At 34.5% G+C, this 23,898-nt stretch overlaps 1 protein-coding gene across 7 annotated transcripts in view; it reads right to left on the bottom strand.

The window, feature by feature from the left end:
- Positions 1–23,898, bottom strand: part of LRRC49 (leucine rich repeat containing 49) — a 130,973-nt gene that overhangs the window by 7,706 nt on the left and 99,369 nt on the right. For all 7 annotated transcript variants that reach the window (XM_019736012.2, XM_019736013.2, XM_074328207.1 and 4 more), the window contains 4 exons: positions 11,429–11,666; positions 10,044–10,229; positions 7,059–7,168; positions 1,145–1,298 (listed from right to left, as the gene is read on the bottom strand). In XM_019736012.2, coding sequence (XP_019591571.1) covers positions 1,145–1,298; positions 7,059–7,168; positions 10,044–10,229; positions 11,429–11,666 — 688 coding nt within the window. The remainder of the gene's footprint in view (positions 1–1,144; positions 1,299–7,058; positions 7,169–10,043; positions 10,230–11,428; positions 11,667–23,898) is intronic.

Below are 23,898 nucleotides of genomic sequence, written 5' to 3'. Positions count from 1 at the left end.
GTCTCATCACTTTGTTTGTTTTGATAAATAATAATGAAGATACTGAACACCCTCGTCTTAGTACTGACTGCAGTGGTACATTAGTGTCTTATGGCTTGTGCACACATCACCTCAAACCTCGTGACTTAAAACAACACACATCTACATGTCACAGTTTCCATGAATCAGTCCAGGCATGGCTGAGCTGAACGCTTCGCTCAGGACTTCACGAGGCTTCAGTCAAGGTGCTGGCCAGGCTGTGTCATTTTCTGAAGCTTGGGGTTTTCTTCTAAGCTTAAGTGGTTGTTGGCAGAATTCACTTCCTTGCAGTTGCAGGACTTAAAGTCCCATTTTCTTGATGGCTGTCAGCAGGGGCTGCTCTCTAGAAGCTTTTCACAGTTCTTTGCCATGTGACCATCTCAAAATATGGTGGCTTACTACTTTAAGGCCAGTAGGAGAATCTCTCAGGGAAATCTTGAGTCCTTTTTTAAAGGACTTGCCTGATTCGGTCATGCCCGCTCAGTTAACTAATTAGGGATCTTAATTATGTCTGCAAAATTCCTTTACACTTGCCATATTTCATTGGTTAAAAGCAGGTCATAGGTTTTACTTGAGCTTAGGGGAGGGTTTTATACAAAAGTGTGGCTCCAGGGGCTGGGACTCATGGAGGCCATCTTAGTTAGAATTCTACCTACCACCGTTCCTAGTGTTTCTAGAGTTTCCCCCATCACGCATGCCGTTTACTATCCAATTTCTATTTATCCTATATATATTTTTTAAATGTAGTGGGTGTTGAATTATGTGAAATGCTCATAATGTGGCCTCTGCCAGTTTGCCATGAGCTAGTTAAATCCTCACAGCGAGGCTATATGGCTTTTCTTAATTCGGAGAGATTAGGTCTTACTTTGGTCTAGATTTTTGGTACAGATTTCTTTTGAACATTTTTTGTTTTTCTGCAGAAATGAAGATATTGGAACTATGGGCTCTACCTCTTCCTAATGCCTTCGTGCCTACTGTCCCCAGCTTTGTATGTATAAGGCTGGCTAACATTCTAGAACAAAACAGGTTATCTTAACTCATTAAGGGAAAAATGTACAACCACCAAGTCCTAAGCCATGTGGGATATATCCAGGCACTAGATTCCAAAAATCAATGGAAGTTTTACCTCTAGCTTTTCATTATAAAATTCTCTTGTGGTATAATTTAGCATAGCCCGATTTGTGTTTTCTCCTACAAGTCTTTTGCTATCATTATTTTCTTCGTTGACAATACCAGGTTTTTTCCCTTTGGTTTCTTGCAGATACCGGAATTGCTTCTTCCTATAGAAAGACAATAAAGAGATTGAGAGAGTTATTTAATCGGTTTATTAAAATATATCAATTTTTGTTGATTTTAGAGGGGAACATATATTCTTTTGAGTATCTGTTTTATGAGTTTGAGTTTATTTGAGCTCAGTTTCAATGCCCCAATTTTTCTACTAACTAAGTTATTCAACCCAAATTCTTTTGTTTCATAACTTCCAATCATCAACATAAACTTGTCTCAAGCATTTCTAAGTGAAAAAAAGATCTATCTTACAAAAATCAATGTAAAACTTAAATAATCACAGAGCATAAAACAACCATATTAAAGATGTAGTAGGCCAAATTTTCAAACTCCTTCTATCCCATATTATAAGTTAGTTACCCTCTTATAAATCACACAAACTATTCATAATTCCATTATGCAGTTCAGTAGGATTTCTCATAGCTAGAAAATGGAATGGGATACTGGTTTAATTTTGATTTAGGCAAAATCAAAACAGACAGAAAACCAAAAACTTCCAACTGTCAGCATATCAGGACAAGATTCCAGTAGGAGGTAAATAATGAAACAGGGAGCCTCATTTGATTATCAAAAAGCACATAAACAGTGCTCATAGTATCACTTACAGAACCGTAAGCCTAGAATTCCAGAGGACAACACCTCATCCCCCATGGAAGTCGTTTTCTGGTTTCCACCACTTAGGGTGTCTATAAACGAAGTGATATTACTATTTCACTGTGAACTGTGAACTCAAGATTGGGAGCAGAAGAGGAATATCGCTTTTAAAGTTTCTTTTTCCAATTTAATACTGTAACACAATCATTTTAGAAATTGTAAGGAGCACAAAGTTTGAAAAGGATAGAGAACTAGATAAAAACCGCTCATAAATCTATATTTCTATAACATTGTTCACATTCAACATAGTTCTTTCTAGGCTTTTTCTATGAATTTTTGTAAAACGTTACCGTCATATTAAACATCCAATTCTGTATACCGCTTCACTTAATGTTATAAAATAAGCATTTTCCATGTCATTAAAAACTAATAATTTCAATGAACACCTAAAATTCAGTTATGATGTACATCACAATTTACCTAATCAATTCTTTTTATTGGATTATAGGCAGTATAATATTCTCACATTTATAAAGAAAAAAGTAATAGAGATCTTTACCTGCATTTATTTTCTTTATCAATTTTAGTATTATAAGAGCAATGTAAACATACATTTTATATCACTTTTATTAGTCTTTTCAAATAATCAACCTTTCATTAATTCTGTTTTTAATATCATTATTTCTTTTCTTTAGCTTTCTTCACAATTATTTTGCTGTTCTTTCTCTAATTTCTTTAGCCGTAATGTCTAGCTCATTCATTTTTAGCCTTTATTCTTTCCTGATATACCCATTTCAAGGCTAAAATGGTTCCCATTATCACCATGTAACTTGATCCCCCAAGTTTCAAAACATAGTATTTTCATTGTATTTCAGTTCAAGGTAGTTTCAAATTTCCATTATGAAATTGTCTTTAACCTGTGGTTTACTTAGAAATGTTACTTAATTTTCAAATACAGGGGGATTTCCTGGTTAACATTTTGTAATCAAGTTAATGCTTACTTACATTTTAACAGAGGAACATGGAATCCGTTGACATTTGCTTTACAGAGAGTATTGGGTCAATTTTTATAAATACTCCCTAAATGCTTGAAAAGAATGTACATTCTGCAGTTGTTGGGGGCAATGTTCTCTAAATGTCTAGTAACTCAAATTATTAATCATGTTATTCAACTATTTTATCTTTTTTCTATTAATTGCTCAGAGGTACATTAAAACTTCCCAATGTAATGTGGATTTGTAGTGCTCTCAACTTTTGGCTTAAATGCTTTTAAGGCTATTTTTGTGAGGTAAATGTGTCAAACCTTATGGAAGTATTAGAAAGTATAGTACAGTATTTTTATAAATTTGGGATGATGAACGCCTTCCTAAGATACAAATTCATCTTGTTCAGTTTACTAAGAAACTTCATTATGATTTTTGATTGGGAATTTAGTAAATTTGTGATTCAATTTGAATGAGTTTGCATGTTTATAATATTAAGTCTCTGAAATCAGTAATAGTGCATATCTCTCCATTTCTTAAGATTTCTTTATTATTCCTAATTTCCATTTTATTACATAGTTTCTTTGTGTCAGGTGGATTTCCTGGTGTTTATAGTTTTTATTGCCTCTATAAATAGGATACTTTTTCTAATACTATGTTTTCAGTAGTTTATTATTGTAATGAGGAAATATTAATTATTTTTGTATGTTGAAGAGATGTCTGTTCTCCTTTTTGCATATTCTGACTAGTTCTAAAAAAAGTTTAATAGTTGAGCTCTTGGATTTCCCTCTAAAAATGGTCCTTATAAAGAGTCAAATTTTGCTTTTATTGGACAATTGTTCTTTTTTCAATTTATTTCTTTAAAAGTTGTTATCTTTATGAATTTCTTACCTCCATTTTATTTGACTTCACTTTGGTATTTTCTAGCTTCTCTAATTAAAAGCCTCACTCATTAATTTATAATCTTTCTTGTTTTCTAGTAAGTATATTAAAGATATATAATTTCCTCTCAGTAGAGTTTTAGCCACATCCCACAGGTTTTGACATACACTGTTCTTGTTGTCAAATTCACTTGTATGTGACTTATGAGTTTGGTTTTACTTATTCTTTAACCGAAAAACGTTAAAAGTATTTTCTAAAATCCTTTTTTAAAAAAGAAAGCAATAATCATTATAAAAAGGAGAGCAACAACAAAAATAAAGCAGAACAAAAGTCAAACAGATAATTCAAGCAGTATGTATAGACACACGAGTGAAAAGTCAGCTTCGACACACTGGCCCCCTAGTGTCATCAGTTCAACTCCTAGAGACAATCATTTAAAAACAATTTAAATTACACAAGGCTATCTCTGAAATATATGCCCCATTTCTCACAAATCACAGCATATTATACAATCGTTGTATATCTTGCATTTTTACTTTCTAAGAGATCTTAGAGACTGTTTCATATCAGAAACTCTAATAATTTTTAGAGCTACAAGTAATTGGTCCTCTATTAATGGACATTTAATGAGCTTTCATATTTTTGCTATTACAAACACTGGCTGCAATGAAAATCCTTGGACATACACATTTGTGCTCATGTAAAAAACATTATCTCTAGAATATTCCTTTACATGAAATCACTAAGTTAAAACACATGTACCTAACAACAACTTGTTAGATATTGCTAAATTGTGGCAAAAAAGTTGTATCAACGTTCCTCAACACCAATAGTCTATACGAATCCTGTTTCATCATGCTGTACGTTATCAAACTTTTATTCTGCCCCCACAAAGTTACTTCATTGTTTTAAAATTTTCATGCCTATAACTTTGATTGAAGTCAAACATCTTTTTTTAAGTTTAAAGGCATTTGTATTTTGTTTTCTGGGAACTTGCTTCTGTTTATTTGCTTTTCCAATTCCAACTGGATAAGTTTTTGGCTAATTATTTTATGATTTTATGATATTATAATTAGAGAAAGTGATTTGTATGAGTATGGTTTTTGGGATGCAAAGAGATTTTCTTTGAGCTTAATATATATTCAATTTTTTTCAAACATTTCTTAGGCGTTTGAATAGTTTTTTTCTGAATTGGAAATAGGTTATGGGAATAAAATTCTAAATATATTTATTTGATAATTTGTTTAAATGAGTTATTGAAATCCTCAATATTCTTTTTTATTTTGGCTTATTTGATCCACTAATCAAAGAGATTAATATTTACCATAATAACTATGAAATTTTCAATGTATACTTGTATTTGTTGATATATTTAGAAGCTGTGATCTTAGTTATATTAAGTTAAAAATTATTATCTTTTTTGGTGGATTGTAGTTTTTGGTTTCATCAATTCTATTATCACTAGTATTAATATTCCCATATTTATTTGTTGTGGTTGGCATTTGCCTGTTATATATTTTCCATCCCTTTATTTTCAACCTTTATGTACTGCTTTCTTTAGAGATAGCTCTCAAAAATAACACGTAACTCAAATTTTTACCCAATCTGAGAGCTACTGTCTATTAATAAGAGAATTTCATTCCTTAATATTTATTGTGATAACTGACATGCTTTTATTTTTCTCTTTCTTCTTTTTGCCTTCCCTTCCTGCTTTTTTGTTTTTTACTTTTAGTGATTTAGAAATTATACATCTACTTTTTTTCTAATGGTAGCATTTAAAATGTTATAACACACAGTTAAACATATGTTTTTTTCCATCAATGTGTGGTGTTAATTAATACTTATTATTTTTCTCGATCCGGGAAAGTAACTTAGCAAACTTTAACTTCCTTTCTCTTAGGATTTTCCTGGATTTTTATCTTCACGTTATTAAATTTGTTTCACATCAGGCAGTGATTTTTTTTCACACAACTATAATTTTTGCTCATTTTTTCCCCACACATTCATTTCTTGAATCCGTTGTTTCATATTTCCTGCATTCACTCTTCATTTTGTAGTGGTACCTCCCTCAGTATTTGTTCCTCAGAGTGGTTCTGTGGGTTTTCATGGGATTTAGATTCCACCAATCAGACACACTTGGATAAGATCTGAAATCAGAACTGAGCTAAGTGGGGAAGTAGGAACAGCACACGTGATACCCGTTTTGTTGGTGTAAATTACAGCAGGACAGCATGGCTCTGGAGTCAGGCTCTGGGGCAGGAGTGGGGAACTTTCTGATCTCCAGTAGAGTTAAAGTGGTATAATCCTGGAGCTCGCAGTTCAGACAACAGTCTGCTGATCACCCAGCTCCGTGATTGTAGCAAAGGTGGCAGTTGCCTTGGTGGGCTGGTTCTGTGGTATCAGTCTGGAGTCCTCTCTAGGCTCAGTCTAGCGACTGCTTCTCCAGCCCTTCCAATGATTTTGTAGATAACTAACTCCTTGTATGTAAGTTATTTCCTACTTACTCTAGCCTGAATTCTCTTATCTATAATTGAATCATGAATGACAGACCATCCGTGGCTTTACTCCCTCCATCCATGACACATCCTGTCAATGAATGTGTTCCGTCAGGTACACCTCTTCTAGATACTTTTTAAATTATCCTCTTCTCCACCCTCACCATCTTAGTTCTGGCCCTGATAATCTCTCTCCGGGACTACAGACCAGCCTCTTGATTGGTCTCCATTCCTTCACCTCTGTCTGCCCAAATGGCAGCTGTTCTAGAACATAAATCTAACCACACAATTGTTCTGCCATGCTTTCACTTTTGTTTTGCATGGATTGCAAGGCTCTTCAAACCAAACCACAATCTTTTTAGCTTCATTTCCTATCACTATTCGCAATCACCCCATGGTCCAATTATACTGAACTACTTACAGATCTGCCTTTGCAGATCTTTCTCCTGAAATAATCCTACTGATTCCTATAGAACTAGATAAAATGTTACCTCCTTTGTGACACCTTCCCAATATTCTTCCAAAATGCTGTCGGTCTCTTCTACAGCCCCCTCTTTTAGCATCTGAAACATTATAATTGCTTACGTATATCTTTAACTTATTAGCTTGTAAGCCACACAAGAGTAAGAACTTTGTCTTACTCATCTTTATATCCCTAACACTTTGAATAGGGCCAGCCACAAAACAAATTTAGGATAAATGTTTATGGGATGTATAAATGGCAGTTAAGAGGTGTGTGGGATTTATCCCTTTCTCTAGAAAGAATAATTCTATAAAAATTATAGAAATTAAAGGTTACCTGGCATCACCCAGAATTGAAATCACACGGTATTGAGGTAACTCAGAAGATGCTACGTGTGCTAGGATTCCAAATAGCCTTTCAGCCATTATCATATCATTCTGTGTCACCTGAAGAGATACAATGCAGATGGGTCAAAAATGACACTGTCTCTTAGCTTGATACAATTAACATAATTCCAATAAAATGTCCAGATTTTAGTATGTTCTTTTTAGTCCAGGAAAGTACCTTCTCCTGAGCTGTAAGAAAAGGGTTCTCATTGATATTTACCTTTCTTCTGAGCTTAATTAGAATGAAGACATACAAATGTGGCTCATGGTGATGAAGTATGACTAGAAGTAAATGAGATATCTCTGACTTTGAAGCTATGTTTTCTGAGTATTATACTGAGGCCCCTTAAATTCTTAATGAATTTTTGCAGAAATCCTATAGCTTCTTGGAGTAGAACGATGTAGGAGGGAAAATTCCCAAATGTCAATGTAAATAGATTCATTTTAATGTTTCAAAGGTAAGTCAAGGTGTTGTTCAGACCTTGCTCCTATAAGGATAATTTTATTCCTGCCTGAGAGACGGGACATTGGATTAGCAAGGACATTCCTGTTTGTTATGAAGTTATGTCCGTCTTTCACACTACAAGAAATGACTCATCACAGGTACTCCCTGTGAGGGCTCATTCCTATGTTAACCAAGAAAATACTAAAAGCTAAAAGCAAGACTTGGATTAATATCTGGGCATATTTTCTTCAACAGATAATAGGGTTGCTTGCATTTTACATACTATTAGTTTGTCTATACAATTCAGTGGTTCCTAACCAGGGCCATTTTGACCCCTAGGGGCACTTCGCAATGTCTGGAGTCATTTTTGGTTGTCATGACTGGTAAAGGGGTATTACCAGCATCTAGTGGGTAGAGGCCAGGGACGCTGCTAAGGGATAGTGCATAGGACAGACTCCATAACAAAGAATTACCTAGCCCAAAATGTCAACAGGCTGAAGCTGAGAAAGCCTGATACTGTTAAATTTTGAATCTTTTAAAAATTCATTATTAACACTTCACAGGCATTTTCTGGAAAAGAAACCCATATTTCACAAGCATCTTATGCTTGTGAATCAATGCAGACTGACACCCTCTCCCTACACTTGCATAGTTAATGAGGCTGCTGTTCCCACAAATCCTTCTTCAGCTGACAACTAAGTAGTGTGGTCTGATATAGTCACCTAGTGGCCACTGTAGGCCACTACTCCGTCCTCTCGTCTTGATGCTCATAATTCAGCTGCACTCTACCTCAAGCAATGTCATTCTCTCTTACACAAAGAGAAGCAGAAATATAATGTAACATTACTATATATTGTCAAGGATGAGATCAGCAGCTTTATTTTAGGTCTTTTATTAAAGGGTCAAATATCCCTGGCATTGACATTTTTGGAATTTTAAATCAAAATAAATTATATTGGTCCTTTCTAATTCTTTTCTACTTCCTATAATTATATTATTCCTTCCTATTTCAAGGTTCTAAAATAAATTACTATACTTCTTGTAGTGATCTATGTCTCGTAAATACACTCTTTAGGGTTAATCAGGATAGCAGGTTGGCGATGATGAGGGAGAATTACCCACAGCCAAGATGATCATTCTGCTTCCAGTCCAGGGTGCAACCGGAAGTAGCTTTGGAAACCTTTGAGCTAATTATGAGGTTTGACCAGGAACTCAAAACCTATATGGGGAAGTCCCAACAGGGTACACAAGGGTACATAAGACGGAATCAAATCTCTCGAGAACTAGCTGGAGAAATGAATAGTCATCTAAAGGGTCCAGATTTGCCCTGTATCTCCAACAGATGGCTGCTCCTCTGGTCCTGGGCCTACCGTGGCAGATGCGAATTTCACATCGCTCTTATCCACTGACGCAGAGACCTCCCGTCTCCCTAACAAGATGCTGGATTTTGGAGTCCTAGGCCAGGGGTACTTAATAGTGTGTCAGCTGCAGGGAAATATAGTCGCTATTACCACCATGCCGGCAAAGCTCATTACAGTTCATCTTACAGTAAGGAGGTCTTCTGAATTTTAAAAGATAATCACAACAATACTAACAGCATATTAAAGATTTTTTTTTCCTTTGGATGGTTATTTAAGTTCAGTTCAGGAATTCCACAGTAGAGAAGTATAATTTCCTTTTTTCTTCCAAATAATATTTAAAGAGAACATGGTCTTTGGATAGCTAGGGGATTATTTGTGATGAGCTTAGCAGAATCAATCTGAAAAACAACGTGTTATTAATAATTTTCCAGTTATCTGGGCTGCAGGCTTGTGTTATGCAATGGCCACTGGCTGCTGTTACACACTATTAACAAAGCAGTCCAGACATTTACTTACGCTTGTTTTATTTCCTTTATTTCTCTCATTTTTTTTCTTTCTCTTCTTTTACCTTTCTCTCTGCTTATTTCTCTTTCTCATCACTTCTTTTTTAAATCATTCTTCTTGCCCTGTGTGCATTCTCTTTATCCCCCATTTTATTCTTCCCTTCCTCTGCCACAGCCCTTATTAGGACACATTTGGGTATTGCTTCCCCAACCCCTTTGGCATGCCAGGTACTCTACAAAGCACTTTTTAAAATGCAAAGATCACATTACCCACAGAAATGTTCTTTAAAACAAACAAACAATAACAACAACAAAAAACAACAAAACTGTCATTCTACCAACATTTTACTTCTCTGAATGCTTACCAACAACCTAGTAAAAGTATTTACCATTCATCATGACCGGGTTACTATTTTATTTTCAAAATTTGTCCACTGCTTTAGAAGTTTATAGATAAATACATTTTTAGCTCTTTAACATTTTAAATGTCAAGATTTGAAAAAATAATTAAAAAGCAGTATTTCTCAAAAGTTCTGCTATGGCTACTTAAATTCGTGACCATTTTTATGACTATTCCCTTAAAAAGGACCATTTTTAGTCTACATTTGACTGAGTGTTTAGCTTACCTCTGTCCCATTTATTTTCTGCATACTGAAATGGCTCAGCCTAAACAGTACATAATATTTCCAGAGCGTAAAATTGACAACTGGGTTTCCTTGAGGATCAACCGTCAGCTGGTCGATGCGCCGAAGCTGCGCTAAGGCGTTAAACTGCTGCAGCATCACAAGATTTGTTTCCTTGAATTTAAGGTGCTGCAATAATAAAGCAAACAAAAAGAGCTGAACATTAAGTTTAACATCTTAAAATATTAACATTGAAGCTTCACTGATCATTCTCCAAGTAATTTGTAATCTTCAGGCTTAGCTAATGTGTTTTCAATTACATCAAGTCGACTGGACGTACTAAACTTACATAACTTTAATCCAACTAAAGCATCATTGATGAAATCCATTAATGCATCCATTAATGCATCCGATATTGAATTCAAAGTGATTCCCCTCCTGCAAAGGACATCCCCCTATTTATTAACAAATTAAGATGCTTAAAATGATATAAACATACAATAACTTATTACAATGATGTTATATACTTTTTGCTGAAATTAAATCTACAAAGGGAAGATCAGAAATGAAATTTTCAGAACTTTATACACGCAGGGCTTACATGCCTCTGAGAGAACTAATTAGTGATTATACTTGCATCTTGCCAATTACTATGTAGGCGAGTTACACTGGCTATAGGAAAATCAAGTCACTAAAACTGAAATGCTAAAGTAAGTGTTCTGCCTGTGAAATTGGATGCTCTTTTCTAAACATACGGTCTCCACTTCTATCTGTCTTCTCTAGAGAAAATGATGTGGCAAGAGGAAAATACTATAAAAGAGCAGGTGAGAGAAATCACTTGGCTAACAGAGAAAAACATAATAATAATAGAAACTCAAGAAAGAACTGCTTATGGAAACCACAGTTTCTGTAAATGCATACCAATAAGGAATACAATAATACCATGATTGGAAAAGGCTAATTCTCAGAGTAATTTTAATTCACTACTAAAATTATTTTACATGTTGTTAAGGGACTAGTGTGAAATTATATCAAAAAGGACATGTCCCACTAATAGCAGGTACAATAAATGAATATATAATATAGGGTTAGGTGAGGTCCTGGTGAATGCTTGATAAAGTAGAAATATATAATTTGAATAAAATTATATTAGTCCTTTATACTCCATAAAAAAATCACTTTGTAGAGTGATCATTTGCAATATTAACAGAAAACTACAAGGGCATTTACAAAGACTAATGTAAATCCCAGGCCCAGAAAATCAACACAAAAGCATACGTCTCCCTGCCAGACAGAAACTGCATCAGAGTTAAAAACAGGCATTTGGCCTGAACGTACAAGCCGTGACTGAGAGTAACGCAAACATACTGCAAAAAGGAAACGTTTACCAGAGAATTAGGGAACTTCATCTTCAATTTGGGAAGCACTTGGACGATTTCATCAAATTCTATGAAAGTGAAGGACACTGTTGTCACCATTCCTGCTGTTTGAACACTCCAGTTCCGATCCAGAGACTCCAGGGCCCCTGAGCCATACAGGGACAGGGTGTCCCCGTCTACTTCAACCAGGTGTGTGTCCGTGACAGACAAGCCTTGCAAAGCATTGGTGAGCACTGGGTCCAGAGGCCTGGAAAACCCGACATAGGATTTTAAATGATAGCCTTATCACACAAAGGAAATAACGGAACATCAAGACCTCTTGGAAAAGGTATTTGAAATTCTATATTCACTTTTGCATTTCAACAGTTAAACCCGGAGCACCGAGGACTAATTTTCAATAGAATATGTGGAAGTTCTGTGGACTATCTTCTGTTCAGATATTTTAATTCAAAAAGACGCACATGCTAATTAAAACTACCCCACCTTTTAACCCAGACTATTTACATCAATGAAAGATAACTGATACTCGATTTAGTTTTAAAACAATACATTTAATGTACCATGGATATCTTTTCATGTCAATACAAAGAGATTTTCCTAACCTATAGTATTCCATTGTCTGACTGAAAAAAACAACAACCTCATTTTACAAAACACTATTTCTATAGCAAGAACAATATAATACAAAAATATGTTTATAAAACACTTGGGACGAATAAAATAACTGTTAACCATAGTTTATCTCTCAGCAGTTGGATTAAGGGGTAACTTTGACTTTCTGTTTTTCAATACTTCAGTGTGGTTTGAAATTTTACACAAGGATAGTACAATTATAAGCAGTAAAATTAATAAAGATTTCCTCCCCATTTTGAAATAAGAAATGATAAAAAACAGTTCACTGTTTAGTCTGTAGAATGGACACACACACACACATATACACACATACAATCACTTCACATACATTACTCAATCTGAGTTATCTTAAGGAGGATCCCCAACCATAAGGTATGTTTTGAGTAAAGGGGCAGAATCAGTGATATGGACACAGAGAGAGTTAGTAAGAAGTTTTCTCAGGTGAGGCAAAGACAAATAATAAAGTGAGGTCAAGGCAAGGAAAAAAGGGAGCTAATTGATGGAGTGATGCGTGATGGCCCTGATACAGGGCAAAAGAAGTTTTTTTAATATAAAAATGATGGGCAATTAGAGCTATGTACCAAAAACATGAATAAATCCTTTGAGAAGTGGTTTTGCTTTATATTGTATATTTGGAAGTGTTTTGCTTTTCTTTTTCCAGATGATTATAAGTTTAAGAATATAAACTACAAAATAAAAGTCTATGATCAGAAGGGGATGATTTATTTTGTTTAAAGATTTGTCAAACAAACTGTTGGGAAAATAAGTGAAATAATAAGTAAGCCTAGACTCAGCAAAACAGGTATATAGTTACCAAACAAAGAAGAATTAATCTCTAATTTACATAGATCTCACATGGATATTCAGTGAAAGCAAATGGCAAGTGTGCTGGGCTGTAGGCAGGCTCATCCTTCTCAATAGGAAACAGCACCTGTTAAATAAGTAGTATAATACCTAACCCACGTCAGTTATCTTCTGAATGAGGCATGAGGTTAGCCTCTGGCCAATGTGAAACAGAGGAACTGCTCTCTGGGAAGGTGTGCTCTGATTTCCCTAAGAAATAACTTAGAAGGTTTGCTAACCAATGTTTCTGTGTTGGGATTGTCCTTTCAGTTTTCTTTGTATGTCTGGTAATATGTCCACCTTTTTCTAGTCATACATACATGCATATTGTTTTATTTGTCTACTCATTCATTTATTCACCAAACATTTGCTGAAAACCCAATATGTACAGGGCACTACATAAATCTTAACGATTATGGTAAGGGTAACTAAATCATAAGGACAATCAATACAGAAATTATGTACAAGTGTTTGGCTATGGCAGAAATTTTCTTCACTTTTATTGGGTTATGGTCCCAGAAATATAAATGCTCTAATCATACTCTGCAATTAATTTCATAAACACATGGGATATAATTTCTAAAAAGAAATACCTCAATCCCATAAAACAAAGAGATTAATCTGGAGAGCTTATTATGTGTTAGGTATTGTGGTAGGCACTGGGGATATAAAAATAAATGAAGATTATTTGCCCTTAAAGAGCTCCCAGTCTGGATGGAGGGTAGAGAGCAAGATAAATACATACATTAACTCTAATATAATATGCTTATTGTCATATAATGAATATTGAAATAATATGCTATGGGAATACTGAGGAAAGAATGACTAATTCTTCTAGAGGGGAGAAGTCAGCTTTCAAAAGGAGATAGCATTTGAACTGGTCCTTGAAAGATGAATAATAGAGTCATTATACATCAGAAGTAGAAGGAGGAAGCACACTTTGGGTAAGAAAAACAGAATGAAGAAAGACATAGACGCCTAATTATGTATAACATCTTCAGTGAAGAAGAATTTCAAGGTGGCTAGAACACTGAAGCACGGGGGGAGTAGTAGCTGAAGATGAAGATGAAAAGCCAGGTTTTATCCTATGTTTGAGGAGCAGAAAACAATTTTTAAATAAAAAGTATGAGGACCATATTCAACGCAAGTTTTTAAGTACCTACAATGTGCCATAGGTGGTGGTGCTGGGGATACAAAGGTGAATGAGAGATGCTTGTTCTCCGGCCTCAAGGACCCACCTGAGAGAGATAAGTTGGTCAATTGTGTGGAGGATGTAGGAGGGAGAGGCTGGATGAATGGGGATTAGTAGGAAGGCCAGCACAACAGGGTCAGCTAGACCATATAAAAGCATAACCAAAAAGAGGGCATGGTATAGTAGAAATGGCATTGGCAAGAAAACCACACAGATGTTAGTTCAAATTCTAGATCTGCCATTGATAAACAGAGGACTGTTTGGGCAAGCTATTTATTAATAACTTCTTTGTAGTTTCAGTTTCTTTGTATGTAATGGTGTGCATAATATATTTTATTTTTCAGAGCTGTTACAGAGACTAGAAATAATATTTTAAACCATACTTCATGCTTAGCTCAATACATTTTAGTGATTATTAAGAAAAGAGAACAAATAAACCAGATATTTAAGAGAAAAGAAAGATAGGACTTACTGATTGACTGACGTGGATGAAGGAGAGGAAGGAATCAAGTGTGATTCAAAGGTTTTAGAGTAGTTGACTGGGTCACCTGGTCCAGTTGTCTACCCCCGTCTAGTCTAAATTTACGCTCTAAGAAATATGGTATTCTTCTATGGAGGATCTACGTTTGAAAATTTGTTTTCCCATGAAGCCCAATATATTTCTATGGATATTTCCCAACCCATACATTATTTATATAACAGTAGGCTGTCTGCCATCAAATAGGAATTCTCTTCAAGATCATTAGTGGTTAATTCCAAGTCCAAACATTCATGTATTCAACTCAATCTTTACATAAGAATGAATTTAAAAAATACTCTATGTCTTCTTGATTACTGTAAGACAGGCTAATTAACATATATATTTAATTTTGTTTTTTAATTATAGTTAACATACAATATTATATTAGTTTCAGGTGTACAACAGTTGATTAGACATTTAATACCTAATGAAGTACAGGGTGATTAACTTAATGCCATAAAGTAATGAGTCCACGAAAGCCAGGATAAATGGAGAATATACTCTTAAATACCTCAATGGAAAAAAAGACAATACTTCAGAAGATTATGGATTCTTTTGGTCTGTTTCAAACACATCTTTAGGCTTTCTAAACAGGATAGGACAGAAAGCCTGAAAATATTTCGGAAGATTCTTTCCTCCATGAATTAGTGGTGCTGATTCTTACAATAACGTATTTTATAAATTTCTATTACAACATTAGTAGGTGTAGAAATTCATTTCATGCATTATATTTTATTATAGTATTATTGGCTAAAATACCACAGTGTTCACAGTCAGGAAATGACCAAAAATAAACCAGCCTCACTGCATGCATCCAACGTAAGCAAAGAAAACATTACACCAAGTACTTTCCCATTGCTGGCAGGGGAAAGAAACCTGCAATATGTCATTTTACTGCAGAGCTGTCCCAAATACAGTGAACAGAGAAATCATTAATGGGATATAGCGAAGTTTTATGGAATTTGTTCCCTTTATGTGCCTATAATTTTTTCATGGATACTTGTTTCCAGGCATTTAGTTACACACCCATAAGCCAAAGGTCACAGACATCGTAACACAAGAATTAGCCACCTTTTTGGCAATAAGAACTACTGAAGACCATAATTGTGATTTTTTAAAATGGAAAACCTTATGTAATATTTAAAAAAACAAATCAGAACTCCAAGGAAAAAACTCTGTGGCCCCCTGACCAGCTTTCTAACTTCAGAAAGAGCCAGGCTTATATCATTCCAGAAAGATAAAATTTAATTACATTTTTAAAGACTTACAGACAATGCAGTAATACAACTTATAATATTCAAAACACTTCACTTTGTACTTTTAGATAAAATAGCAGACAGACTGAGCACATGTATTTGAAACCTCTCCCTCTAAGATCCCATGAAAGTAATTGTAATGGTATAAACACACAACAACAAGTACAAAGTGGGGAGCAATCTGCAGCAAGAAGTTTCTGCCAATTTCTAGAAGCTGGAAAGTGAAGAACGTTGAGTGATGGTGAAGGACAAAGGAAGCTATAGCTTTGAAAATGCACTGCAGACAAGAATAAAGAGGGCAGCCAAGTTTCCCGGTAAAGTTTTGGGAAGGAAAGAACAGTTGATATGATGGAAGATTGGAGTGAGAAGTGAGAATGAACACAGGGACATTAACAGAAGATCTATAAAAGGACCCTTCTACCTATTTCTCCCACCACCAATAAAACAGGCAGAGTGGCATTGCAGATCAGTGGGGAAAAGAAAGAATACTCAATAAATAACACTAGGGCAACTGGTTATTCCTATAGAGGAAAAACTGATTTGTTTAATCAGATTTCAACCTCAAACTTAAAAATCAATTCCAAGTGTAATAAAGAATAAACTAAGAAAGGCCAAATTTTAAACCTTTAGAAAGATAAAATGGGAGAATATAATCTCAATGTAGTAAAATATTTTTTTCCTTAAGTACGATCTTTTATGGGTAAACCATAAAAGAAAATGTATATAAACTGGTATCTTCAAAATATAAATGGTATTTAAAGTCAAAGACATATGTGAAATTGCTTGGGGGAAAAGGAGAGAGTAAGGAGAGGTCTCGGGACAAGAATCTGAGCCACTCTACTATCTAGAAGTTGAGTGTCTAGAAGTACTTGAGGATATGATGATGAAACATAATGATGATTGGAAAAAGAAGATGTGGTACATATATACAATGCAATACTACTCGGCCATAAGAAAAGGTAAAATACTGCCATTTGTGACAACATGGATATATCTTCAGATTATTATGCTAAGCAAAATAAGTCAGACAGAAAACATCAAGAACCATATGACTTCACTCATATGTGGGATATAAAACTGAAAGCAACAAAGAAACAAGACAAAGAAACAAAAACTCATATACAGAGACAACAGTTAAGTGGTTACCAGAGGGTAAGGGAAGAGGGGGATGGTAGAAGAGGGAAAAGGGGATCAAATATATGGTGATGGAAGAACTGACACTGGATGGTGACCACACAATGCAACATATAGATGATGTATTATAGAAATGTACACTTGAAACCTAATTTTATTAACCAATGTCACACCAATAAACTTAATTTAAAAAAAATGCAAGAGAAAAAGAAAAAAAAAAACCTCTTGCATTGGTGTTACAATAGCAACGGCATTTTAAAATTATTGTTAACAGATAAAAAAAAGAGAAAAAACAAAAACTACTAGTAACATGATATAAAATAAAAAGGGAAATATGAGACTAAATTAAGTCAGGGAGATAGTAGGCTTCAAAAAGATAAACAAGAAGTTCAAAGAATTTGAAATGTAGTAAAAGCAGCACAACTGTTTTTGTTCAACTAAAAAAAAAAAAAAAAAAAAAAGCCAGGCAATAAGAAACCCCACGTGAAAACAAACTACGTAAGAAAGGCATGGCTCATATATGAAGCAAACTAAAGTGTGGCATGGTTTTGAACAATTTTTGAAGTGTAAATAAAAGGAAGCTGTTTCAATTTGGGATTAGTTTCCTTGAGTGGTTTAGAAAGCAGAAAATGAGATATAATCACAGTACACTACTTAACTCTCAAGTAAAAATAGTTATGTAATAGTTACATAACCACAGAAACTGAAAGCACTGTTTAGTAGTGTCAAATCTTTAGAAGATACCAATTGACAAGTGTTATGATTATAGAATAGATACACATTACCTTGATCTTGAAATGTAAAAATATAGCTTATACAATATGAAAAAATTCTAGTTCCAAAGGAGAGAAAATGGTAGGGCAGGGACCTCCAAAACTGTACCCCTCCATAAAAGTATAAATATGTTAGCGAAAACTGCCAGAATCAACTTTTTCAGAAATCTGGAATCTAACAACAAAAAATTACAACAACCAGGGGAATGCTTAAGAAAAAAATGCTAAATTTCAGTAAGAGCATTCTGTGGCATTTTAACGTATCCTGTTACCATCACCTAACTCCCCAGCTAAGTGGTGGCCTTAAAGATGGCGACCCATATTCTTCATGCAGGTTGCTAGTACCAGAGGAAGCAATATATACCTTCCTCTCAAAAAGTTGTGGTTGTATGTTTTGACATGTCTAGTGGCTCCATGAAGGACCAGCTCAAGGGCTTGCTTTTGTTTCACCTGACTCGGAACTTCCTCATGGCTGAAGTGGCTTTCTAGGTGACATTCGTTAAAAACATTTAAAGGCAAAAATGTATTGCTGACACATGGGACAAAACACAGACAGACCAAAAAGTCTGAGGAACAAGAGGCTGGGGGAGGAGATACTTGGGGAATAAGGGCTTTGGGAAGCTCCTGTAAATTTCAGGGAATCTAGAAGGCCACATTCATGTCCAGGGCTGGAAACTTGCTCAGAAAAGACCTGAGAAGACCTTAGGCGATCACTTGCGATTGTTGAAAGCAGCAAGAATAGTTATATACAAGGGATCCTCAATAAAATTAATAGAGAATTTCTCATCAGAAACCATCTAGGGCAGAAGGTGGTAAAATGACTGTCAACCAAGTGCTGAAAGGGAAAAAAATGTCGACCAAGAATTTTATTTCCAGCAAAACTGTACTTCAAAAAATAAAGGGGAAATCAAGACATTCCCACATAAACAAAAGCTGTGAGAGTTTATGGCTAGTAAACCTGTCCTACAAGAAATGCTAGATGGGAGGGGAGGTGGGGATAAGGGGGAAGGTGAGGGGATCAGTAACCACAAGATGGCCACAGGGATACGAAAGTCAATTTGGGGAATGTAATCAATAATGTTGTAAAGATTTTGTAGGGTATCTGATGGACACTTGTCTCATTAGGGAGACCACCTCAGGGATGATGTAGATGCCTGGTCACTGCACTGTACACCTGAAGCTGAAGCTGAACAATAATGAATGTCAACTACAATTATATATATATATATATTTCCAAGAAGCGGAGTACAGCATTAGGAATAGAGATAGTGGAAATGTAATGGCTGTGTGCGATGTCAGAGGGATAGTGGATGGGGGGAGGAGCGGGGTTGTCACTGTGTGAGGGATATAAATGATAAATGTCTAACCATTATATTGTTTTGTGCACCTGAAACTAACAAAAAAAGAGAAATGCTAAAGTAATCCATTAGCCTGAAATGAAAGGACTCTAGACAGTAACCCAAAGTCATATGAAGAAATAAAGAATATCAGGAAAGGTAACTACATAGGTAAAGATAAAAGCCAGTATTACATTTGATTGGTAACTCCTTTTTTCTACATGATTTAATAGATAAATGCATAAAAAATAATAATTATAAACTTGCGTTAATGTGTACACAACGTATAAAGATGAAATCTGTAACAACAACAACATAAAGAAGGTGGAGATATACAGGAGTTAAGTGTTTGCATATTATTGCAACGAAGTTGGTATCAATGTAAACTAAATTGTTATAAATTAAGATGTTAATTGTAATCCCTAGGGTGACAACTAAGACAACAACTAAAAAATATACAGTGGAAGGAATGAGAAGGGAATCAAAATGGTACACTAAAAAATACATTATCATTAAACACGAAAGAAAAAAGTAATGGAAGTACTGAGGAACAAAGAAGATATACAACAGAAAACAAATAGAAAAATGACAGAAATAAATCCTTTTTCAGGCTTGATTAAAGTCTTGAACTAAAAGGATGATATTTATTTTTTTTAAAAAAAACATGATTCTACTATATGCTGTGTAGAAGATTAAAAGACACAAATATATCAAAATTGAAAGGATGGAAAAATATTCCATGCAAACAATAACTAAACATGAGCTGGATGGGCCCCTAATATCAAATAAAGTAGATGTTATATCAAAAATTGTCACAAGAGATGTAAAATGACATTTTATATAGATAAAAAGGTCAATCCATCAGGAAGGTGTATCAGTCATAAACATAGGTGTACTTAACACCCAAAATAGATGAAGAAAAACTGATGGGAGCAGTAGCTCTACAATAGTAGTTGGAGACTTCAATACCCTACTTGCAGCAATAGATGGAATAACTAGGTCGAAGATCAATTAGGAAATTTAAGACTTGAAGAAGAGTATAAACCAACTAGATCTAACAAGAATATATAGAAGACTCCACTCAACAACACCAGATTATACATTCTTCTCAAGTGCACAGAAAACATTCTCCAGGATAGAACATACATTAAGCCACAAAAGAAGTCTCACTAAAGTTTGCAAGACTGAACTCACACAAAACATGTTCTCTGAACACAATGAAACTAGAAATCAGTAATAAAAGGAAATCTGGAAAATTCACAAATATGAGGAAATTAAACAACACACTTTTAAAGAACCAATGGGGTCAAGGAAGAAATCACAAGATAAATTAGAAAAATATAGTTGATAGCAGTTGCAAGTAAAAATATGGGAGGAGAAGTAAAAAGGATAGGCTTATCTTGCACAGTGCAGACTTGAGAGCTACTATCTATACCAGATAGAACTAGAGGAATATTACATATTACAAAAGTTACCAATGAAAGACTTACAGATACATAGTACAGAGAGGACAGGAGGTGATTGAGCTGGACATTCATCTATTAATATTATAGGGAAAAGTATACCTAAATTTTATGACTCAAGAAATAGCATAATACATATTTAGAGATTTGGTATAAAAGGAGTCAGCAAGATACACTTGGGGGAAAAAGTAGCCATATTGGTAAAAGGAAAATCAGGTGAATATATTATACCAAGAAAGTCAATGCAAAGAGTCTTCCAACAATGAAGAATGTAAACTACATTAAATGGTGTGGAAACTTCAAGTAAAATAAAGACATAAAGTTCAAAAAGCCAATCTGGATTCTCTGGTTAAGAGCTTCTGGTGTAGGCATATACAAGTTATAATACCTTAGAAATATTTTACCTTTCTGATATAAGAGATTTTACAGGAATCTGTAAAACCACAAACTAAATTAGAGAAAGTAACTACAACTACTAGAAGTTATAAGTAATTTTGTATTATAATCTTCACCAATAATAATTCACTGCCTCTAAAGTTTTATTTTTCTGGCTTCATATATAAATATCATCTGCCTCCTTGATTTAATACTCTTCAGGTCATTAAAAGGGGTCAGACCAAGATAATGTAACGGCGTGTCCATGGCACTTTGAACTTACATCAGTAGAAAATAAATCTTTTCCCAGAAATTGTGGATCCCTTTCCTAATGATTCATTACTGCTCTCCAAATCCTCATGGAACCGCACATCACTTCTCCCATCTCTCCAAAACTCTTCCTTTGTTCTTCTTGCTTAAAAAGCTTCTGACCGTGTGGAACCCCTAATAAAAATTCTGGAACTCTTGGCAGTAACTATAAGGCACAACAATTTGCACAACAGATATTTCCTCTTTCTCTTAGAACTGATTGCTTGTTTTTGAGACCATGAAAAGGAAGACTCTATAATTTTAATTTATTTCAGAGGGTCACAGAATTTTTGGCCATAAGCTGCTTAAAACGTTCAAAGTGTGAGGAAAGTCACATTAATAGTCCACGTATCAGAGATAGTTTTGCCATGTAAAAGAGCCAATTAATAAAAAAGACACTCTTGTCAATTTTATTACTCTTTTCAAAGAATCAGCTTTGTTGCACTATTTTTTCTGTTGTCTTTTTGTTCTCTATTTCATTTAATTCTGCTCTAACTTTCATTACTTCCTTCTTTGGGCTTCATTTGTTCTTAGTTTTCTAGTCCTTTAAGATGTAATGTTAGGTTGTTTATTTAGGATTTTTCTTGTTTCTTGCGATAGGCCTATACTGATATAAATTTCCCTCTTGTTATTGCTTTTGTTGTATCCCAAAATATGTCATATTGTCATTCTCATTTGTCTCTATGTATATTTCCATTTCTCCTTTTATTTCTTCTTTGACCCAGTCTTCTTTAGTGGCATGTTGTTTAATCTGCACATATTTGTGGGGTTTCTTCTGCTTTCTTTTTGCAGTTGATTTCCAATTTCAAAGCACTGTGACTGAAGAATATGCTTGGTATGATTTCAATCTTCTTAAATTTGTTTAGGCTAGTTTTATGTCCCAACATACGGTCTATCCTTGAGAATGTTCTATGAGCACTAAGGAAGAATGTATAATATGGTGTTCTGGGATGAAAGGCTCTGCAAATGCCCATTTGGTCTAATGTGTCAATTAAGGTCGATAGGTCCTTACTGCTGATTTTCTGTTTGGATGATCTATCCATATCTGTCAATGGTGTATTTAGGTCCCTTACTATAATTGTGTTTTGGTCAGTTTCCCCCTTTAGTTCTGTTAGTAGTTGCTTCCCATATTTTGATGCTCCCTGATTGGAGATATTGTCTATATATATACATATACATATACATATACATATACATGTATATGTATATCTTCTATATATATGTACATATGTATATGTGTGTGTGTGTGTGTGTATATATATATATATATATATATATATATATATGTATATCTTGATGTATTGTCCTCTTGACAAACCTCTCGCTAGACTCACAAAAGAAAAAAGAGAAAAGACTCAAATAAACAAAATGAGAAATGAAAGAGGAGAAGTTACAATGGACATCACAGAAATATAAAGGATCACACAACAATACTATGAAAGACTACACACCATCAAATTCAATAACCTAGAAGAAATGGACCAGTTCTCAGAAATATACAACCTTCCCAGCCTGAATTACAAAGAACTAAAAAATCTAAACAAACCATTCAACAGTAAGGAAATTGAAATAATCGTTCAAAACCTCCCCAAAAGTACAAGTCCAGGACCAGATTGCTTCACTAGTGAATTCTACCAAACATTCAAAGAAGATTTAATACCTATCTCAAACCCTTCCAAAAAGTTGAAGAAGAGGTAATACATCCTTATTTATTTTATGAGGCCAATATTACCCTGATAGAAAAACCTGGGAAGGATAACACCAAAAAAAGAAACTATGGACCAATACCTCTGATGAATACAGATGCAAAAATCCTAAACAAACTAGCAAATTGAATGCAACAACACGTTAAAATATTATACATCATGATCAAGTGGGGTTCACTCCAGGGGCACAAGGATGGTTCAACATATGCACATTGATCAACGTGATACATCACATAAACAAAATAAAAGAAAAAAATCATATAATCATATCAGTAGATGCAGAAAAGGTTTTGATAAGATACGACATCCATTTATGATTAAAACACTCAATAAAATGAGGTATAAAAGGTATAAAAGGAAAAAAATGAGGTATAAAAGGAAAGTACCTCAACATAAGAAAGGCCATATATGATAAACACTTAGCTAATACCATACTCAGTGGTGAATACAGAGGGTGTCAAAAAAATGTATACATATTTTAAGAAAGGAAAACTGTATTAAAATTGTAATACTCAATATATACCAGTAACAAAAGATGAATACGAATCATGTTTCACTTCTGCAATTACAAGATGTGTTCAAAGTGGTTACCGTCAGTGTTCAGACACTTCTGATTACAACGAACTACTGCTTGAGCAACATTGACCAAAGTGTCCGCTTGTATACAGTTTTGTTGGCACTCCCTGTATTTGAAAGCTTTTCCTCTACGATCAGGAACAAGACATGGATACTCAGTCTCACCACTACTGGTCAACATAGTACTAGGAGTCCCAGCCAGAGCAACCAGGCAAGAGAAAGAAATAAAAGGCATCCAAATAGGGAATGAAGAAGTATAACTGTCATGTTTTGCAGATGACATGATTCTTTATGTAGAAAACCCTACAGACTCCACCAAAAACCTATTAGAAACAATAAGTAAAGTTGCAGGATACAAAATC

Source organism: Rhinolophus sinicus, linkage group LG03 (assembly GCF_036562045.2).
Source record: "Rhinolophus sinicus isolate RSC01 linkage group LG03, ASM3656204v1, whole genome shotgun sequence".
NCBI classification, from domain to species: domain Eukaryota; kingdom Metazoa; phylum Chordata; class Mammalia; order Chiroptera; family Rhinolophidae; genus Rhinolophus; species Rhinolophus sinicus.
Note: the sequence above shows the minus strand (reverse complement) of the source record. Positions and strands in the feature narration are given on the sequence as shown.